Here is an 18,949-nt window from a genome sequence, read left to right on the forward strand (position 1 = left end):
AGCTATCAAAGATGATGATCCGAGCCTCACAGCCTACCTGCACCCCTGCCTGAATTCTGGGTGCTGCTGGCTGGGCTTTGTGAGTGTTGTAGGACTAATCCCTGTGGTTTCTTGATTATGAGCATGTGCAGAGCAGCCCAAGGTAGAGCTGTGCATGTAGAGCGAGCACACAGAGATGTAGACGTGCCTCGCAATGCCATGTTTGTGCATGTGTTCCTACAACTGAGGAGGATACAGGGAGCCTGCCTGCCTTGCTGATTTATCTGATGTTTTCTTGTTTCTGTTTCAGCATTCAGGATAAGTCCTTCAACACGACAGCTTTAGCAGAGTAAGTGAACACTTTAAAGATGTCCTTATTTTTAACCAGGAATGATGAGTTTAGCTACCGTACAGAATAATTGTAAGTAGTATGTGAGAAGCCCCAAGCTATCTGTCATATATTTTGAGTTTTCTGTAATCTAAATATATTATTGCCTGTATGGGAAGGATTGCATAAAGCAGCTGCCTTTAAGTGGTCTGTGACTATTTAGCAGTGAAATACCTTTTTTGGGAGAATATATGCCGGGTGCACATCACACATGTTTAAGTGCATGATTTTCAGTGTCGGATAAACCTCCTGTCAAAATATTTCTCATTTCTGGTATTGATGATCCTGTCAAACACAAGCATGTCTGTTTTCTAAGGACACATGGTCTGTATGTACCACGAGCATTGTTTGGGAAAAAAAAAGCCATTAGGAAATGTTTTGAAAAATCCTGATGTATTATTTAGACAGGCCAAGTACAAAAAACATTATTATTTTACTATCCATTCCATAAACTCCTCAGATGGCCTTTTTTATATATCATAGTCATAAGGATGTATATGTTGATTTTTCTTGTTGTTTTGCAGAGACAACAGAACAAAGGAGGACATTAGAAAGTTAGGAAGGCAAACCCTCTAGGAACTATTGCAAATGAAATAGTCTTTGTCTTATTTTACTTTAAACCACTTCAATATTGGTGTTCTGTGCATTTTTACTCTGCATGCTTTTGATTGTTTCAAAAGCTTTTGGGGAAGATTCAGCAGCAGTGAGGAGCCAAGCTGCTTTTCAGGAGGTAAATGATGTATGGAGTTGTTTGTATATTAGGTGAGTTTTATGAGCTAAAATGCTCATAATCTGAAACACCCCAGGTGGACAGTGAGCTGTTTGCTGAGTGCTGTGGGGACAGGGGACACTCTGAAAGCAGGCCAAGCTGTAATCATCTCAGACATCTCTGAGTGTTGTCATAACCTCTACAGGAAAAGTAATATTTCAAAGGGATCTAAATAATTTCCCTCTCTTATATTGCTTTGCTTTATTTGCTTTTATTTCCTTGCTTTATTTAATATTTAAATTTAGTCACACTTTTTGTGTGACTGGGGCAGATATGGAAAGATTGGACTGAAGCTAATAAATGATGGAGGGGTTTTTTGTTTGCTTGCATGCTCGTTTGTTTTCATTTCCTGTGTTCCTGTTAGTGATGTGATGAATTTTGGTCTGTAAAATTATGAGTTGCTCCCCCTTCACAGAAAAATAGCCAGATTACTGATAATATATTTTTCATATTTTTTCTCCTTCTCTTTTCTCTGTCCCTATGTACATCCATGGTTTCCTGCAGAGATTCCCCTGCCTCCCCCCTGAGGTTTCTGGGACCTGAGGGTGATGGCTTTTCTCTGTGGGGGTTCATGTTAAACCAGGAGGGTATAAAAGCTGTGAGTGTGGTGCCAGCCCTGCCCTTGGGGAGATGGAGAGGGGTTGGATCTCCCTTATTTCAGCTGTTGGTTCTTGTTTGTGTGATTTCCTATTTAATCTCATATTTCCAAACAAAGGGGTAGAAACATGCTTTTAGAAAACAAAGGGAATGAACAATGATGCCTAAAAGGCATTGTCCCATTGAACAAACTTGGTTTCCAGAGTTGCCTTCCCTAAATCTCAATTGCAGCCACCCCCAACACCTGCTTTTGAGAGCTGCTGAGGATACACTATTCTTACTGATTTCAGCTCTTATTGTTTGTGTTGATCATCTTTGAAAACAGATGAAAATAGATTTATTTAGCAGAAGAAAGAGAGAGTTTGCCATGCACATCGAGACAGCCTCATTTAACAATTTCTTTTTTTTGTGACAAAGCCAGGGCTTCCTGAGTGATACCAAGCCAGTGGTACAGTGCTTTCAGGAACATTTCTCCAGACAAGGCGAGTGCCTGGGGGTGCCAAGCTCCCAGCAAGCCGTGCATGCAGCCTGGTTTGGGAGCTGCTCATGTGAGCTTCTGAAAGGTCAAGTGAGCAAAAGGGAGCAGATCTCACTCTGGTCTGAAATGGCTCCTGTGGGAAGGTGAAAATGGTAGAAAGTTAAAGCAGCTGGTCCCATTAATCCAGAGACCCTGCAGGAAACACAGAGACAGAGTATCCAGAGCAGCACTCCATCCAGGCTGGGATCCCATCTCTGACCTGACTCTGGCCCGTGCCATAAGATCAATAATGGATGTACATTTAAGAAGCATCCATCAGTCAGCAACTGGACTGGGCACTGAAGGGAGAGGATTCACATCACTGGTTTTGTTAAAATTCAGCTCCTACCCAATGTAAGCCTCAGCCCATTAGGATTTCTGACCTGAAGCTGTTGTGGCATATTCTCTGGTGGTTCAGCAGTGAGGAAGATGCTGCTGCAGTTTTTTGGCTGGTGGGAAGTCTCTTTGCTGCACAGCCACAAACTATCCAAAAACTTACCAAACTCTCAAATATCACCCAATCTATTAAACACAGCTGAGCTAGACAAGAAGATTTACAAGTTAGTGAGAGGAAAGGAAGGTGTGCATGTTTGTTTTGACATGTGCACACAGGTGACATGAACACAGAAGGTGCATTTCTTTAAGAAATCAAGGTAAAAACACTCAATGGTTCAATGACGGATAATTGCATTATATCACAAATTCATCTTTTTAAAAGTCCTGCTATGGTCCTATCCTCAAACACTGTCTTGTGTGAGTGAGCTCTCAGCCTCCTGTTATTACTTATGCTTGCACAGACAAAAAATTTCTGTTGGAAATTTGAGAGTGTGTTGTTTCTGAATGTCTTCAGAATCTTTTAAATTTCACGACGGTCATTATATTCTCTGACTCATTATTGCTTATCTGTGCTATCTGCTGCCATCCAGTTACTCAAATACATTTTGTCACACTCAATTATGTTGTTTATAAGTTGTGTCTCGTTTTATGACTTCTATCAGCTGCTGGGTGCTGAGTTAGGAGCTCTGCTTCTCGAGATCACCTCCTTACAGCCGGCTCAGCTCCCCCAGTTAAGGAGAGTGCTCCTTAACTGGACTTGGCCTGGCCACTGGACTTGTGCTCAGCCATCCATTGTCCCTCCAGACAGTGTTCCCCCTTGCCAAGGTGGGCTTTCAGGACTGAAGGCTGCCAAGCGAAGTGACTGCAAAACCGGTGGCAGAGCTGCTTCCTCCCACCTCCTCTCTCTGAGGCACACCCAGGAGAGAGAATTTGTCCCTCTAGGGGATTCCTGGACTTTGCTGGCTGTGGTTTGGCCCACGGTGCACACCCCACCTGGTGGCACCTTCTCCTGTGTCTGTGCTGGGAGCTCTGTCCATCCAGCTCTGACCTTGGCACTGTCCCCTCACAATGCATTTTCTTTCTGTTGTTTTGTCCCTCTGAAATATTCCTTTTACAGCCAGGTTTTCACACTGGGCTTCCTTATTGAACCCCCCAGTGTGTCCTGTGCCACCCCTTGCTGTTTCCTGTGAGGCAGTCAGGTATTGGCCAGAGGGAAAGGTGTGACTGGCATCCAGAGGCAGTCAGATTTCTACAGTGAATGTTTCCATTCTGCACATCAAGCCCTATCTTCCATCCATCATCCCACTTTGCCATGTGGGGAAAGCTGCGCCCATTGCAGGAATATTCTGTGATTAGGGTGATCTGCCACTGTAGTTCTCTGCTCCAGTTGTGAGCAGCAAATGCTTTCATGCATATGCTGATGAATTCAGGAAGTGTAAACACTTGAGTGGCCCTTTAAATATTTTCTGCTGCAGTCTGACTTTTGATATAGACACCAGCAGAAGACTGGTGGGGAAGAGGAATATATTAAACCCTTGCCATCAAATTGCAATGCAGAGCTATGAATGTGTCACTTAATGTACTCTCTTCTAAGTGGGGCAGTTCTTCCCAAAATTTAACAAGTCAGCAAAAGTACAGGCTGCTTCCCCATAATGAAGAGATTCCTCTGCCAGAAAACTTCAAGGGATCCAGGCCTCCTTAGTGTCTGTGCCCTGTGAGTATGAGCGGAGGGTGAGGAGAGGGCCCTGACTTTAGCCCAGCAATAGCAGGCTTGGTGTTTGCATATTTTAGGAGTGCATGGTTATGGATGCATGTTTATCTGAAGAAGGACTGCTCATGGGTTTTGCAGGTTAAATCAGCCTGCAAAGTTCAGCCATGCGACCACACTGTCACGTTCAGCTCTCAGTGGTTGTGGTTTAGCATATTTATCCAGACTTCTCTTTTGCCTTAGGACAATCCTTTTGTTTGTAACTTAAAGGAAGTAATTGATTATGATTGCTCTGGCATCTTAAAAAATACTGCTAGTTCACTTTTAAGACTAACTCTCACTTCATAATTTAGTTGGGGATTATTTTCCTGCTGATAAAGGGTTACTGCTCTATCATCGTTAATATTTTTGTGAGTTTGTGAGAAAAAACATCCTTAGTTGTGTCTAATTATTTTTGAGGTTAATGTGAAGTATACTATAAGCAATTAGAATACAGAATTTCTTGTAGTTTTCCTTTGATTTTTACGGTAACATCTGAATTCCTTGTAATTATTTGTCTGAAAATGATACACCAAATTGTGCCCACTTAACATCTCAAATCCTCTTTTTCCTCTGAGATTTGGACTATCATGGAGCAGCTATGGCATTAAATGACCCTAAATAATGCGTGAGGAGAAGAAGAAATGTGTTTCTAGCTTGAGCTGCACTGTAATATTATTAAAAGCTGTTTCTGCAGCTGGTAGAAAACCAATAATTATCTTGTGTTCATTTTCAAGGTGTGACGGGTATTCAGACTCTGTGCATGAAGATCAAGCAGGCAGTTCCAGTCCCAGGTACTCCCCTGTAAACTTTGTCTGAAATCCATTGGTGTGTCTGCCTCTGTTAAACCATTGGAAAGAAACCTTTATTCTCAAGGAATGCAGAATTTCTGGGGTATTACCTGCAAAAGCTGCTAGTATTTCTGGGAAATACATATTTATCTCATGCACTTTTGTGTGATCAGTATGAAGATTATTTACTGTTGCTATTATATATGTAAATATGTTATGGTCTGTATTCTTAATTTCATATTATACTCCTGTCATTCAGATGCAGCTGTGGTGCTTAAATACTGAATTTTACTGTACAGCAGCTGGTGCAAAGCAGTAGTAAACAGAGTTTTGCAACTGTGCAAGGATATGCTCATTGCTGAGTGTGTCTAGGAAAAAAATCCTTTAAATTGTAATTTAACTGAAGTATTCTTGAGGCATGCCTCTCTCCTGGCTATGTTAGTACATAGGGATTGCTAGGGTATGCAACTTAACTTTTTAGGAAGATCTAAAAATCAGAGGATATCTTAAAAACACTTGTGCCCATTGTTGGAGTGCCTGTGGGCTGTGAAGCTGTAACTATAACAACTGCCTTGGAGCACACTTGCAGGGCATGTGCAGCAATGGTGTTCAACTCCACAGGCACCCTGCAAGCATCCATCTGGATGCTGATGGGCCACAGATGGAAAGAGAGTTTGGCAGCTTAGAATCCTTAGGAGAAAACATTGAAGCAGCGAGTTATGCTTTCTGGAACAAAAGGAAGAAATATCAGGGGGATTTAATTCAGTAACCCTTGACTCCCTCAGCTGTGGAAGTTTCACAGCAGGAGAGAGGTCATCTCCCAGCTGACCATTAGGATGGTACCAGCTGGAGCTGACATCTGAAATCCCACTGAAAAGCAGGCTCCAGCCAGGGATTTTGGGGCAGCAATGGCACTGCCAGCTCCTGAGGCAGCCTTGCCTCCTGTGCTGCAGGAACCTCGGGGTGCCACAGAGGTGGGAGGCATGAGAGCAGCAAAGGCTGGGGTGGCTGGGTGTGGGGGGCACCAGGAGGGTCTCCTTGGACAGGGCTAGCACTTTGTAGTCTGGCTGGGGACTGAAAATGTCTGCCCCAGGTCCCAGATGAAGCAGCCATGAGTAGCAGTGTCTGTTTAAGCCACCAGCTGTTCTCTTTCACTGGAGGATGTTTTCTCCAAACACATCTCTGGCTGTTCAGACCTTACTTTGAGTGGCTTCCTCCTTCCCTTTGTGCAGTGGCCCTCAAAGCCAGAGAAAGGGAATTGTGTTGTAGCGAGGAATTACTGTCTGGGATGATATTATTATGAGGTTATAGCTTATTGTGAGTCATTGGATGGGGAAAGTCTTCTGCATGAAAAAGACAGTTTCAGATTTTATTTGGGGAACGTGAACTGTAGGTCTGAAGCCCAAGAGTGCCTCTAAAAGCTAGCATTTAAGTAGCTCCACAGCTGATTGTGTAATAAGGCTAACAATAGTTTAGATCCATAACTGATGTGTAGACCACTAAATTTAGTAAAAGCAATATGCCATAAATAGCTAAGAATTTGTTGCTCTTCTTCCTTCATAATGTTTTGACAGGTGTCTGAAATCCTGCCTGATGTATTTCAGTTTTATTTTCTTACAGAGACGATGATAACAAAGAAAATTACCCGGACAACTCTGCTGTCTTAGAGGAAAGGCAGCTGCCTTTGCAAGACAGCCAGCAGCACAAGCAGCAGGTTTTAACTGACTGTGCTCTAAAGCCTGAAATGGGCAACTTAAAGCTGAGGAAACCTAAGCCCATTGCAAAGCTAGAAAATGGAAAAAGCCACGAGGAAAGTCAGGTAAAGAACTAAACTTACCAGGGGGAGGCTTGTGGCACAATGTCTAGGCAACTTTAGAAATGCAAAGAGGGATTCTCTGGTAATTCATGGTGTGGTTTGAGACCCCACAGTAATCTACCCTGATTTCCAGGAACCTGCAGACTGCAACCTTCCTGTAATAACAGTTTCTCTCTGCTGGGGAATTGCAGACAGGGTTGCGCTGCAACTGCTTCCAGAAGTGAGTGGAGAGCATAGCTGAAGATGTGCAAATATTTATTTAAACAGTTTCTGTTTTGTTTATTTGATCAATGATCTTTTACTGGTATTTTGGTTGCAAATAGAAGGATTTCATAGTTTTCCTGTATCTTGATTTCTGTTTTTCTCATATTTAAATAGTAAGACCATAGCAGTGCAGTAGCCTATTGGTAGCAGTGCCATCCCCCACCATCTTCCTAGGTTGAGCTGGGGGGAGCAGAACTGTACATTTTGTAAATGGTACTAAGGAAGTCTAGAAATGAGGAAACTTCTGCTGCTGTCTCTGGAGGTATATTTGCTCTGCTGACTCTAGAATTCCACCTCTCAGCAGCTGCTGAAAATTCCTCTGTTCTTCCCTGGTGCTTCCCAAGTCGTGTTGGATGTGCAGTGTAAGGGGTAGAGCTCTGGTGCAGATTTAACTCCTCAGCTTGAAATATTCTCATATCCAAGATAGTTAATATTAATAATGGTAGATTTGTTGGTCTGCAGTGGGCACAATGCTTGACATCTGAAAATACAGATGTCTGTATTTACATAAAATTGTGCATACACAAATACAGATGTCTGTATTTCCATCTCTTTGCTGCATAATGTATTTGGCTACTTTTTGTCTCTCCTCCCTTTTTTTTCTGGATAGAAATTTCCAGATCTCTTTCTGAAGTACTTCAAGCCTATCATAGACTAGGAATTATTTTTGACCCAGTTTAGAATGGGATTTCATAATTTTAGACAGAATGTCTTACCTTCTAAGTGAGAATGGTCCTTTTTGAATCCCTGAAGGAAAATGAAAACCAAATGACAAGTGATATTATCACAGTGTCTTTCAGAATATCAATATTAAACTCTTGCCCTAAAATTCCTGTCTGTTCTTCTGGAGCTGATCCAGAAATAAAGCAATAACTGGGAGATTTTTTTGCAATTGTACTGCATTACTAGGAAATATTATTTAACCTGTAGGGAGATGAGGTGAGCATATTTATCAGCTGAACAGAAAAAATGATGGGAATTTTGCCCTGTGAAGAGCAAGTGGAGGCAGATCAGGAAGAAGAGTCATGAGGAAGCCATAAAAGGGGCAAGGTCTGTCTCAGAGGTCATCTATTGCTTTTTCAGCCTCTTCTGAGCTCCTGGTTTTGTCCTGCCTGTACCTCTCACCCAACAAAAGCCAGCACAGCACAGATTTGCTGCTCTTGGGCATTTTACATGGCCCCAAGGGGTTAACTGAAAATGGTGAAATTATTTCATGGTAAATTTTTTGAGTACATAATTAGACTGCCATAAAACACCAGCACAACTTAAGTATGCAGCTCTGGAAGGAAAAGCAGTGCCAGGCAGATAATTTTCACATGGCCCAAGGGCTTGAATAACTGCATGAACCTTCCTTGGTGAAACCCCTTGCCACCAAGCCACTGGATGGGATATGTGATGGGATAAGTTCCCAAGCAGCTGACAAGCAGCACTTTCTGAGCACATGCATTTATGAAAGAAAAGCAGGATGCACTGCACATCATGATTGAACTGTTCATCCTTGATTTCCTGAGATTATTAGCAGTGCTTTTTCAGTAGTCTCCTCACTTCCCCAGCCTGACTTCTCTGTGGCTTGAGAAGGAATGACACCAGAGCAGTGACAGAATCTCTAGTACAGGTGTTGCTCTGATAAGCCAAGGAACTCTTTGCTATTCCCTTTTATGTGTTATAAGCCCATAAGTTCTTTAACAGCGATTGTCCCTTTAAAATTAGAGGAGGCTATTGGGAGATGAATAAATTTGCCTTGTGTGTTGGAAGGATTAAAGTCTGTTTGGATGGGAACCATTTTTGTGTGCCCTTCTAGTTGTGAGAATCCAAGGGGTTTCCATTGTAGAAGGTTTACTGAGAGGGAACAGACAGCTGTAATCAAGTAGAGAAGAGATGGGACTTTTGAGCTTCACAAGGCTCTCAGCTGAAGTGTGATTCCTGTGCCTCTGATATTTTTTTGGCATAAGTGTAGCCCTGTGGTCATGTGCCTTTGGTCCTAATGAAGAAAAGGGTATTAGATTTACACTGATGATTAAAAAATCCAAGTGTAATAAAAGAGCAGCATCAGGTGACTTCACTTGACCACTTATCAGATGGCCAAATGTCACCAGAGTATGTCGCATGTTGCCTGCAGTTATTTCCCTGGGAGCAGGAGCTGGCTCTGGAGGCAGCCGTAACCTTTCCAAAGTATGGGAAGAGAGGAGGCTGCTGGAATGCAACTGCACCACTGTACTCCAGCTATTTGAGTTCATCTTTCCCATGGTTCCACCAGCTTCCTTAGCAATTCTGCAACACTCATCTATAGGAAATCAAGTTAATGAGGATTTATTTGACTTCAAGAGGTGAGGAAGCATATGCCCAGAACATACTCTAGGTAGTCAGTAGGAGAACAGATGGTGAGGAATAGAAAGTCTGCTTTCCTTGCCCAATCCTTTCTCCTGTCACTCACCTTTGGTGCACAGTCACGAGTATGGATTCTTGAATGAGTCATCCTCAGATTCCCTATTGATACTGGGACAGATTTACAAAAGGACACCAAACTTCCCAGCTAAGAGGCAAAGACAGTAAAAGTTTAGTTTTAAAGTCTTATTATCAAGGTAAATGGCTATAAAAATGGTGGCTTGACAATCAGTGCCTAAAGATGACAATGCTGAAAACCACTAAGTAAAGTTTTGTATTTTGAGTGTAAATGAAGTGTGAAAATTGCTTGTATGTCAAAGAACTTGCAATAATTTGACATTAAAATTATGATTTTAAGTGCACAGTAATCAAAAAGCCGGAGCTGATATTGACACGTCAGCTGCAAAAACACATGAACACATCAGGCATTCTGGAAGTTTTGCTTTGGTTTCTGGGTATATTCTGTTTATGTTTATTATGATGCAATTTCATGTAGAAGTCACCCTCTTTAGTGAAAAACAAACAAGTAGAAGATGGGGCTCTGCTGTAGGTGCCTGTGGCACATCAGGATTTCGTTGCTCTTTAGAAACAGAGATTCCATCAAGGGTGTTTCCCCAGCGTTACTTGTTAATACCCTAATGACATGATTTTTGAGCAACAACAAAGACATAAAAGAGAAAAAAAAATAATACAGAAACAACCAAAAGCCACCCAAGTCCTCTAACATCAAGCCTGCAAGCAAGGGCTTATTGCCAGCACTTGCTCTTTTCCTCAGTTTTCCCCTTTGTCAAGCAGAAAGCACCTGGAATTGCCATGTTCTCTCTGCCCTGCAAGTTCCCATCTGAAGAGTCCTACCCAAACTTGTGACTTCCATGTGTCCAATCAAGCTTTGAAACTGGAGCAATGTCAGGTACATTGCTTTAGCAGGGAAGGGAGCTCTGCTGCTTTGCAGAGCACATTGTATTTTATTTTTTTTTTAACTATTAGACTAAAATATTTGATTACAAAAGCTAATAAAGAGGTAGAAAAAATCCCACTTTGATTATCACGTTTTCAAAGATCTTAATTAACTTATTTCATTGCAATGCAAAGGAAATATTACAACCCATTTCATAGGTAAAGAGACTAAGATGTGCCAAACATATCTTTTCACAGCCCTATAACTGGTTTTCAAAAACTTGGTGTTGAATTGATACTTTTCTCATTCCTGTTCTTTAACTCAGTCTTTTGGACTAAATTGCCTTTTTTATTTTCTGTGCAGCAGATTGGGTGGTGTGACTTTTTTCCCCCCTCACTGCCTTTCCCTTCTCCCAGAGTAATACTCTATTCATAAAGCTACACATATACTATGGAAAGAGGCAAATGGTTAAATTTTACATATCTTATTTAAGTGAACTGCACTTGCCTTTGTCAGCCATATTTTTTTGATGATACCCAAGTAATAAAATCTTATGGATGTGTGAGTAAATAATTTAAAATAAATTCTTTGTATAGAACCTCTTAGCAGTAAAGCTAAATCTGTTATTTAAGTAATAAACAGAAATGTTACAGTCTGCTTTGGTTTCAGAAACTGTTTTCCAGTGAAATAACATATTTCTCTGTTGAGAACATTTTATGTCTTGTGTTCTCCAGTTGTTTCTAGATTATTACCAAAAATAACAAAGATCCTCAATCAGCATCTGGTCTCATAGAGCATTTTTTTCTTGAAGCAAATTATTTAGCCAAGCTTGGATTGGTACTGACAGGGCACATTCAGCTTTTCTTTTTGTTTCTCTTTGTGCAGGAGCTGGAATGTGCATTGCCAGGTCTCTCGGAGTGGCAGGGGAAGGCTGGATCCTCAGCCAATAACTATGCACAGAATGTGGCTTTGAAATGCCAGGAAGCAGTCCTGAGATTCCAGCCACGGTAAGACTTGGGATAACACAGCACGTTTCACTTCTGATTAACCATAGGAAAGGCTAATTCATTTGCTACCTTCTGCATAAAATATTCAGACTCCTGGCTCTTGTTGGTAGTGTATTCTATATTTATACATCTAGGACTGTTTGGAGAAAGTGAAAGGGATAAAGATAAGAATGCAAATTTCATCTTTCTTTAAACCCCTTACATCAGAAGCAGAAAGAACATCCTTAGTTTAGAAACTTCAGCTCCTCTGTGCCAAGTTTCAAAAACACTTCTCACTTCTTTTCTTTTCCCCAGTGCTGAATTGCTTCCCTTTCTCACAGCTGCATTCTCTGAGCAATGGGAATGGGAACCTTCACACCTGATTATAGCAAGGGTATCTATCAATTTATGTACAGTTTAGACTCTGGGTGCTGTGGCAGCTGTGCTTGTTCTGGTGCTGGGAGGGCACCGTGTGCTCAGGACAGGCATTAGCTAAGTCCTGATGGCTGGTGATGAAGTAACTCAGCTCTGGTAAGTATTGGAAGTCAGTTTCTACTTTCATCCATCATGGCCATGCAAATGGCTAAAAATGGGGTTTAAACTCACCTAAGTGACCAGTGAAAGTGTATCCTAAGGATAAGATTTAGTCCCTACTAAATGTGGGAGCACTACTTTACAAATTTCCGGTGTTCAGGTGCTGTTTTGGCTCTGCTTTTCTGTGCACAGAGTTTTTGTCAGGTGAGCCAGGTCTCTGCTGTTTGTCTTGATGTGCACGACAGCCTTGGTGCCTTGTGGCAGAGTTTCTGGCTCCTTTGGAGGTCTGAAGCAGCAGCAGCCCATCCCAGGGATGCTCAGTGGCTCAGGGCAATGCTGGTTGACAGCTAGAGCTCCCTGGCTCAAGGTTTGTTTGCAGTCAGGAGAGGGACAGCAGTGACAGCTGCCATCCAATGGCACTTTGCTTTGTGTGACATCAACTGGTTGCTTTCTCAGCAGCTTTTAGGAGGCAACATTGTAAATGGTCTTAATTTGTGCACTCAAAGGAAGGTTTAGCAAAATGAAAAAGCATTTAATTAGCTTGGACAACAAAGTGCTTTTGCCTTCCAATGCTTGTGTGTGCAATTGAAACACATCTCAGCATCTCAGGAAGTGTTTCTAATTAGGAAGCCTGCCTTCTCTTCTGGCAATCCTTATGTGAGGAAAGAATCCCATGGGCTTGTAAAGAGGAGCTCCCTGAGAGTGCTATCAGACAGTCAGACCTACCCAGTGGCTCTGCTGATAAGATGTTTGTGTATGGGTAGGTAATAAATAGTTAAGTTTGAAAGGAATGTGATGAAAGACACAAGAACTTTAAAGATAGGAACCAGAGTGGAGTGTGCATGAATAAAACAGCAACCCCAGCAAAGTTCTCCTGTCCACTTCAACTGTTTGGCCTTTTTAGTCTGCCTGGTATGAAACCATTTTTCACCATGCTGTTTATTCTTAACACCATGGTAGCTCCTTAGAAAGCTTGCTATCCCAAAGGGCTAAATTTATTGAATAAAGATGCCTGGATTTACCATTCTAAGTGCTGTACAAGCACAGTGATCAAATCTTAATTCTGGCCATGTTTCAGTGTGACTACATTAACAAAAAAAAAAATAAAAAATAGGTGACTTTACTCTCAGATAAGGAACTTCAAACGTAAAGAATGTTGACATGTGGTCTCTGGCCTCACACACACACTTTATTTATTCCACACACTTTATTTATTTCAACAGTCCTTGAACCGAGGCTCCCACCACCCAGCTGTGCCAGGGCACTTCCACTTACCTCTGCTGCAGTTCCCAGCTCCAGTTTGAGGATTGCTGTGCCTGGTGACCCCTCCTGAGGGTCACCACCAGCTGTCCCCTCGCTGTGCTGCCTTGGCAGGGCCACAGCAGGTGACAGTCCATGTGTCAGCTCACAGGGGTCTCTGGCTGCTGCACTGGGCTCCCAGCACTGACTGCAGCAAAAGGCTGCCAGGCCATGGTGCCCTGCCTGGCTTTCTGCCCTCTCTGCTGTGGGACATGCAAAGGTTAAGCATTCAGTGTTGGCAGCAGCTGTCGCTACATTTGGGCAGAACACATCTGCCAGCACCACAAAACCCAGGTTTCACTGTCTTCCACTGCTTCTGCTGGGCTGCTGGTAAAATTAGCAATGCTTTGGGACACAACACCTGCCTAGTGTCCCTAAGTCCAGCTAAAAGCTCTCTGCTCTTTAGGAGGAGAGGGGAGGGACACGCTTCTGCAGAGGTGTCCCTATACACCTCTCACCATATATCACATGTGTAGGGGGAGGACAGGAGAAGAAGGATTTATTTCTGTCTCAAAGACAGGATCAAGGTTGATTGTTTCTAGTGCATCCTGTTGTTAATTCTGCTTTAACTTAATTGCTGCAGAGTACTATAGCTCTGCTTTTAGTCTCTTTGGGGATTAAAGGTCTAAATACCTCTGAACTCTACAGAGGTTTTTAAGAAATCCTTGAGACAGCTAAAAAACAGATCATTTTAACTTGTCTAAATATGGATTAAAGACTGCTGAAATATGAAAAACGTTTGAGTAAGGGATTATCATAAATAGATGTGTGACAGAGAAGAACAAACCAGGCCATGTAAAAGCAACAATCCACAGAATTATGACTTAGAAGTGTGTGTTGTTTCTTTGAGGGGGTACTTTCATTTTATGGTAACCACTGAAACAATACAGGAAAGTTTTGTGGGATTTGAGGGAAATGGAAGAGTAGACCTGAAGAGATTTGCAGCCAGAAGAATAAGGGAGTAGTGTCTTGTTTTTGGCTAAGCTGTACCTGACCTTTGAAGCAAGGGTTTCAACCTCAAGAGGTGTTTATCATGTATGATTTATGAACCTCAGCATCAATTTAGTAGATGAAATGCCATCTGCATGGAAGAAAACCTTTATGCTTTTTTTCCAGAACATGAATTTCTAATATTATTGCCAGTGATTACCCTGAATACTTCTCTGGTCGTTGTGTGTAGCTGGGTTTGGATACAAGTGCAATATAATCTGCACCTTGATAGAAGGTAGATAAAAATTATAAGCAGGTCCTGGGAACAAATAAAGGAATTGCTCTTTTTTTTTTTTCTTTTTTTTTCCCTTTATTTTTTTTCCTTTTTAACAGAGACTAGAAAAGCCAGTATAGAACAACAATACACATGATTGCAACAGCTGCTTCTGCCAATTGCCTGCTCAAAGGCAATCAGCAAAACTGGAGTGGGCTGCAGGCTGTGTGCAGTTACCTGGGCAGAGCCTGGTGCTTTTCTCAGGTGCCTGTTACAGAGAGAGGAGACTGAAACAAATTACCCCTTGGCAGTGGGAAGGTCAATGCTTCAGCAAAAGCTGCATGTCAAGTCAGTGTGGAATTCAGAGCTATCATTTGGGGGGAAGTTTCCTGCCAAAGAAAAATTCTTGAAAGTTTCCTCTCTTTACCATTCCCCAAATAAATTGGGAATGAAGTTGTTTCATTTATCAGGACTTATCTAGTCCCAGCACTGGTCCCTATTCTGTGATTCTGTAACTCTATTTTTGGCAGAGGCTGTAGGTCGCTGTCAGACCTATGACTGTTCTGCAGGAGAAGTGGAAATGCTGGTAGCCCAGGGCTGCCCTGGATCTTGGGGTCAGCCAGAGCCTCTTGAGGTTTCTGTGCTTCCCTGAGGGGAGGCCAAGCTCTAGCAAGGCTTTCAGTATTTAAGTTTGAAAGGCAAGTATATTTTGGGAGTGAAGCTCAGGTGGGAACTCTTGTGGTTTCCAGGTTTTCTGCTGAACAGCTACAACTCTGAGATGAGTGGGAGGCAGCAGGGAAGCTGCAGAAGTGGTGATGAGCCCCATGCAGACCTGCATGGCTGAGGCGGAGCCTGAGAGGCTGCATTTCCTCACCTGCACAGGCGGCCAGCTGAGCAGGGAGAAAGTTAGGAAAGAACAATTTCTTCAGAGACATTGGTATTAAAATTCTGTTTATGGTTCCAGTGGTGGTACTTGTACCAAAGCATGGAAAAGTCTCTGTGCAAGTTTTTAGGTTGCAATGCAATTATGGGAAAAACAGCAAAAGGGGGAATGGGGAGAGGATAAAGGAGGAAGACAATAAAAGCAGCTCTTGCTGCAGCCCCAGTAAGGACAGCGCCTGCTGAGTACGAGAGCTGCTTGTAGTAAGAATAAAAGTGCTGGCTGGGTTACAGAGGGGCTGGCACTAATGAGACAGGCACTGATACACGGGCTCTGTGTATGAACTTCCCAATGGACTTCTCATTCCGTCACTCAGGGATTGCCCAGGGAGTGCCCCTATGCCCTTCAAGGTGGATTTTTCTTTTGTTGCAGGTGTGCACTCCATGTTCATCCCAAAGCCTGTTGCAGTTTTGCATTGCTTTCTAAGGAGTCATAGGTGTGTTTTTGAAGCATCCACCTGCAGCCCTGTGTTGAGGTGTTTGGATCACGTAATATCTTTTGCCATTTGGGAAGGTCTCAGAAAGGAGCCTTCTGTTATTTTCTAGGAACCTTTTTCCTGTGTTCTGCCGTTCTGCTGTAACTCTGGACAGGCTGAGTCAGTGCCCTGCCAGGGAACTGAGACTGCCACTGATGAGCTGTTAACCACCTAGGTCATGCTCACTGCTCCTGCACTGGACACAGGGGAGGAGTTTTGGGCCAGGACAGACTGCAGGTGACTCTGAAAAACTTTCATCCCACAAAATACTGTGAGGTGGATGGGCAGGACTCACCCTTGGCACGGCCAATGCCAAGACACTGAGCACGTGTTTGTGGTGCATAAACACATAAACAGCCTGGGGATGGGGTTTGTGTGACCAGAGCTGGGCTGGAGTGTAATGTTCCTTTCTGTTCTGGGTTTCACAGAAGAAATATGGTGGGGATTTGCTTAGGTTATCCTCAAACATCGTCCCCAGCTTTTAAAATAATTTGGTTTTATTTGAATTTTATGCAGGTTTAAAACTGATGTTGTACATAATTCAAAAATTCACATGTCCTGGTCTGTTTTTTAAACAGCACAGTGCTCATGCAAATTTATTTTCCCCTTGAAGTCTGGTAGGAGCTCTGTTATGATAATTAGAATTTAGGTGGGTTTTAAATTTTTTTCCTTTTCTTTCTTCTTCTTTTTTTTTTTATTATTTTTTTTATATCCACAAGCCTCAAATATACATGTTACTTATTGCATCTTTGCCATCCCTGTCATGGAGAAAAGGATAATTCTGTCAAAGAGAGTCTATAAAGGAGGGTGAGAGACATATATTTGAGTAGTAGACACAGAGAGAATTTAATTTTCATTATTTTACAGGATGTAAATTATACAAAATAAAGGTGCCTGCAATTATTCAAAATTTCAGCTAAGGCCTGAAATAATTTTAATGTACTCAGCACAGATGGAAAATTAGGGCTTGTTCCTGCTGCTTTTGAAGTTAATGGATATTTTGTGATTGATTTTTAATGAGAGTAGGATCCAAACTATAGTTATTAAACTGTAAGCCCTGTGTTGCCTAGTGACAATCAGAAAACCTGCATTGCCTAGCAGAGCAACTAATCTTGGTGAAAATGAAAAAGCACACCCTAAAACTTTCTGTGTAGAGTCAGATCAGTTCAGCACACATGAGACTGAAAATGTAAATGCTCATCACACAAAAATGGTTGCTCATCTTAATGATTTCAGTATCTCCAGAATCCAAAGAATGCATAAATAAGAGCATCTTACTCCAGTATTTCTAGTGTAACAGGAACAGCAAAATGAAAGATTAAAGACATCCTAAAACAGCTGGCAAGAACACCAGCCTGAATGAGAGAGGTGGTACCTCATGGCTGCTGTAAACCTTTCACTCTCCAGAGTGCAGGACTCTTGAGGTGTACAGCTGGGAATGATGTAGAACTTAGTGCAGTTCCTGTAGCATTTACTGTTTGGTCTTGTCTTTTTAAAATTTTTGTTTTGTTTTTATTTTATTAAGGGGAGTTCCCATTTGCTCTGTTATACACACTGAAAGGAGTTATCCAAATGAATACCAAAGTGTGCAAATCTGACACATTGTTTTCATCCTTTCCCTCATGTCTAGCTCTAGTTCAATGAAATAAATCACCCTAAACATTTTTTCTTCATTAGTGAATTAGTTCTTCAGCTGTTTGTAGCCTTGCAGCTGCCTCCTTATGTGTTATTAAAACAAATTTCAAATATTTCAGTCTTTGCTATTAAATTAGTCTTTTGCTGTTCTCATGACTCTTTTCTGTTCCTATGGGAATTGCACATCTTGGATCCTGTTTGGAGTCAAGTGGTTGTTCACCCTGGTGTAGCTATCTAATGTGTCTGGTTTGTGGCATAGTCATCATGTCAGTCTTTGAATGCCTCACAAATGAGGGAAGAACTACAGCAAACACCTCTGCATCTCTCTGTTCTGGTTTTGAGGTCTCTAGAGGGTTTACAGCTATATCTTTTTGCTGGAATAACTCTTAGCCCAGAAAAGTATGAATTATTTTGTGCAAAGAAATCTGGGGTTTGTGTTGGTCTTGATCTCCTCTCTAAGTGAGTCTCTGGGGGCCAGCAGGCATCAGCACCATTTCAGCACTGAAAAATCTCATTCTCTGAGACAGCTGCAATTTTCTTGCTTCCCCTGAGTCAAGAGTCAGCTTGTGGTACACCCATGTCAGATCTGAAATCAGGTGTGGGAAGCCTCAGCTTGTTGTGGAGATGGACAGAGTGGTGGTGGCAGGCTACTGGGGCTGCTCAGTCTGTGTGTGGGACCTGTTTCCAGACTTCAGTTTGATTCCTCGCTGTGGTGAATTAGTACTTAACACTGATGGTGGGGCACAGCCCCAGGGGGAAGAGATTTGCCCCTCACTAGTCCAGGGCCTTCCTTTCCTCTTCCCACGTGGAGGAGCAGCAATACACAGAGAGAAAACCAAAGGTGTGGGCATCTCTGATGGGAGCCAAGTGACACTCGCTAGAAAATGTGGGCATCTCTCTTAAAGGATTTCCAGGCACCTGGGGCCTTTCTGAAATTTGCAAAAGCAGAAAGGTGAAGGCTGAGAGCCTCAAATGCCATCAAATTTAAACACGGAAAGATTTATTCTTTATGGCTGTGATACGGGAAAACTCTTGTTCCTGATTTAAAGCACGTGGGACAAATTGTGCTTAGATTTAAGCATGTGTTTGAGCTTTTTCTTGGCAATAACTCTGTTAGCTCACCACGTCACAGATCATACATCTGTTGAACTTCTTGACACGACAGAGTGAGCCCAGATATTAATGTCAGAGTTTCCAGGACTTCATTAACAGTTTAAATGTATTATTCAGGATTCCAGTAAAACCACTGTTGTTTGGAATGAGTTAAAAACTAGAGATGTAACTTTCATAGAAATACTGTTTCTTAAATAAAACAGATTTATTCTGTAATTTATAAATCATATACACACATGAAAAGCTTAAGATATTTGCAGCACAGATAGGCTGAAT

The 18,949-nt window shown here is 42.1% G+C and overlaps 1 protein-coding gene across 8 annotated transcripts in view; it reads left to right on the forward strand.

Annotated features, from left to right (window-relative positions):
* FAM13C (family with sequence similarity 13 member C) overlaps positions 1–18,949 on the forward strand; it is a 124,411-nt gene that overhangs the window by 77,256 nt on the left and 28,206 nt on the right. For 7 of the 8 annotated variants that reach the window (XM_072930964.1, XM_012574429.5, XM_032749079.3 and 4 more), the window contains exons 7-10: positions 290–328; positions 5,071–5,127; positions 6,745–6,943; positions 11,373–11,494. In XM_072930964.1, coding sequence (XP_072787065.1) covers positions 290–328; positions 5,071–5,127; positions 6,745–6,943; positions 11,373–11,494 — 417 coding nt within the window. The remainder of the gene's footprint in view (positions 1–289; positions 329–5,070; positions 5,128–6,744; positions 6,944–11,372; positions 11,495–18,949) is intronic. The other variant, XM_041717184.2, reaches the window with a different exon arrangement.

The sequence above is a fragment of the Taeniopygia guttata genome, chromosome 6 (genome assembly GCF_048771995.1).
Source record: "Taeniopygia guttata chromosome 6, bTaeGut7.mat, whole genome shotgun sequence".
In the NCBI taxonomy this organism is placed as follows: Eukaryota; Metazoa; Chordata; class Aves; order Passeriformes; family Estrildidae; genus Taeniopygia; species Taeniopygia guttata.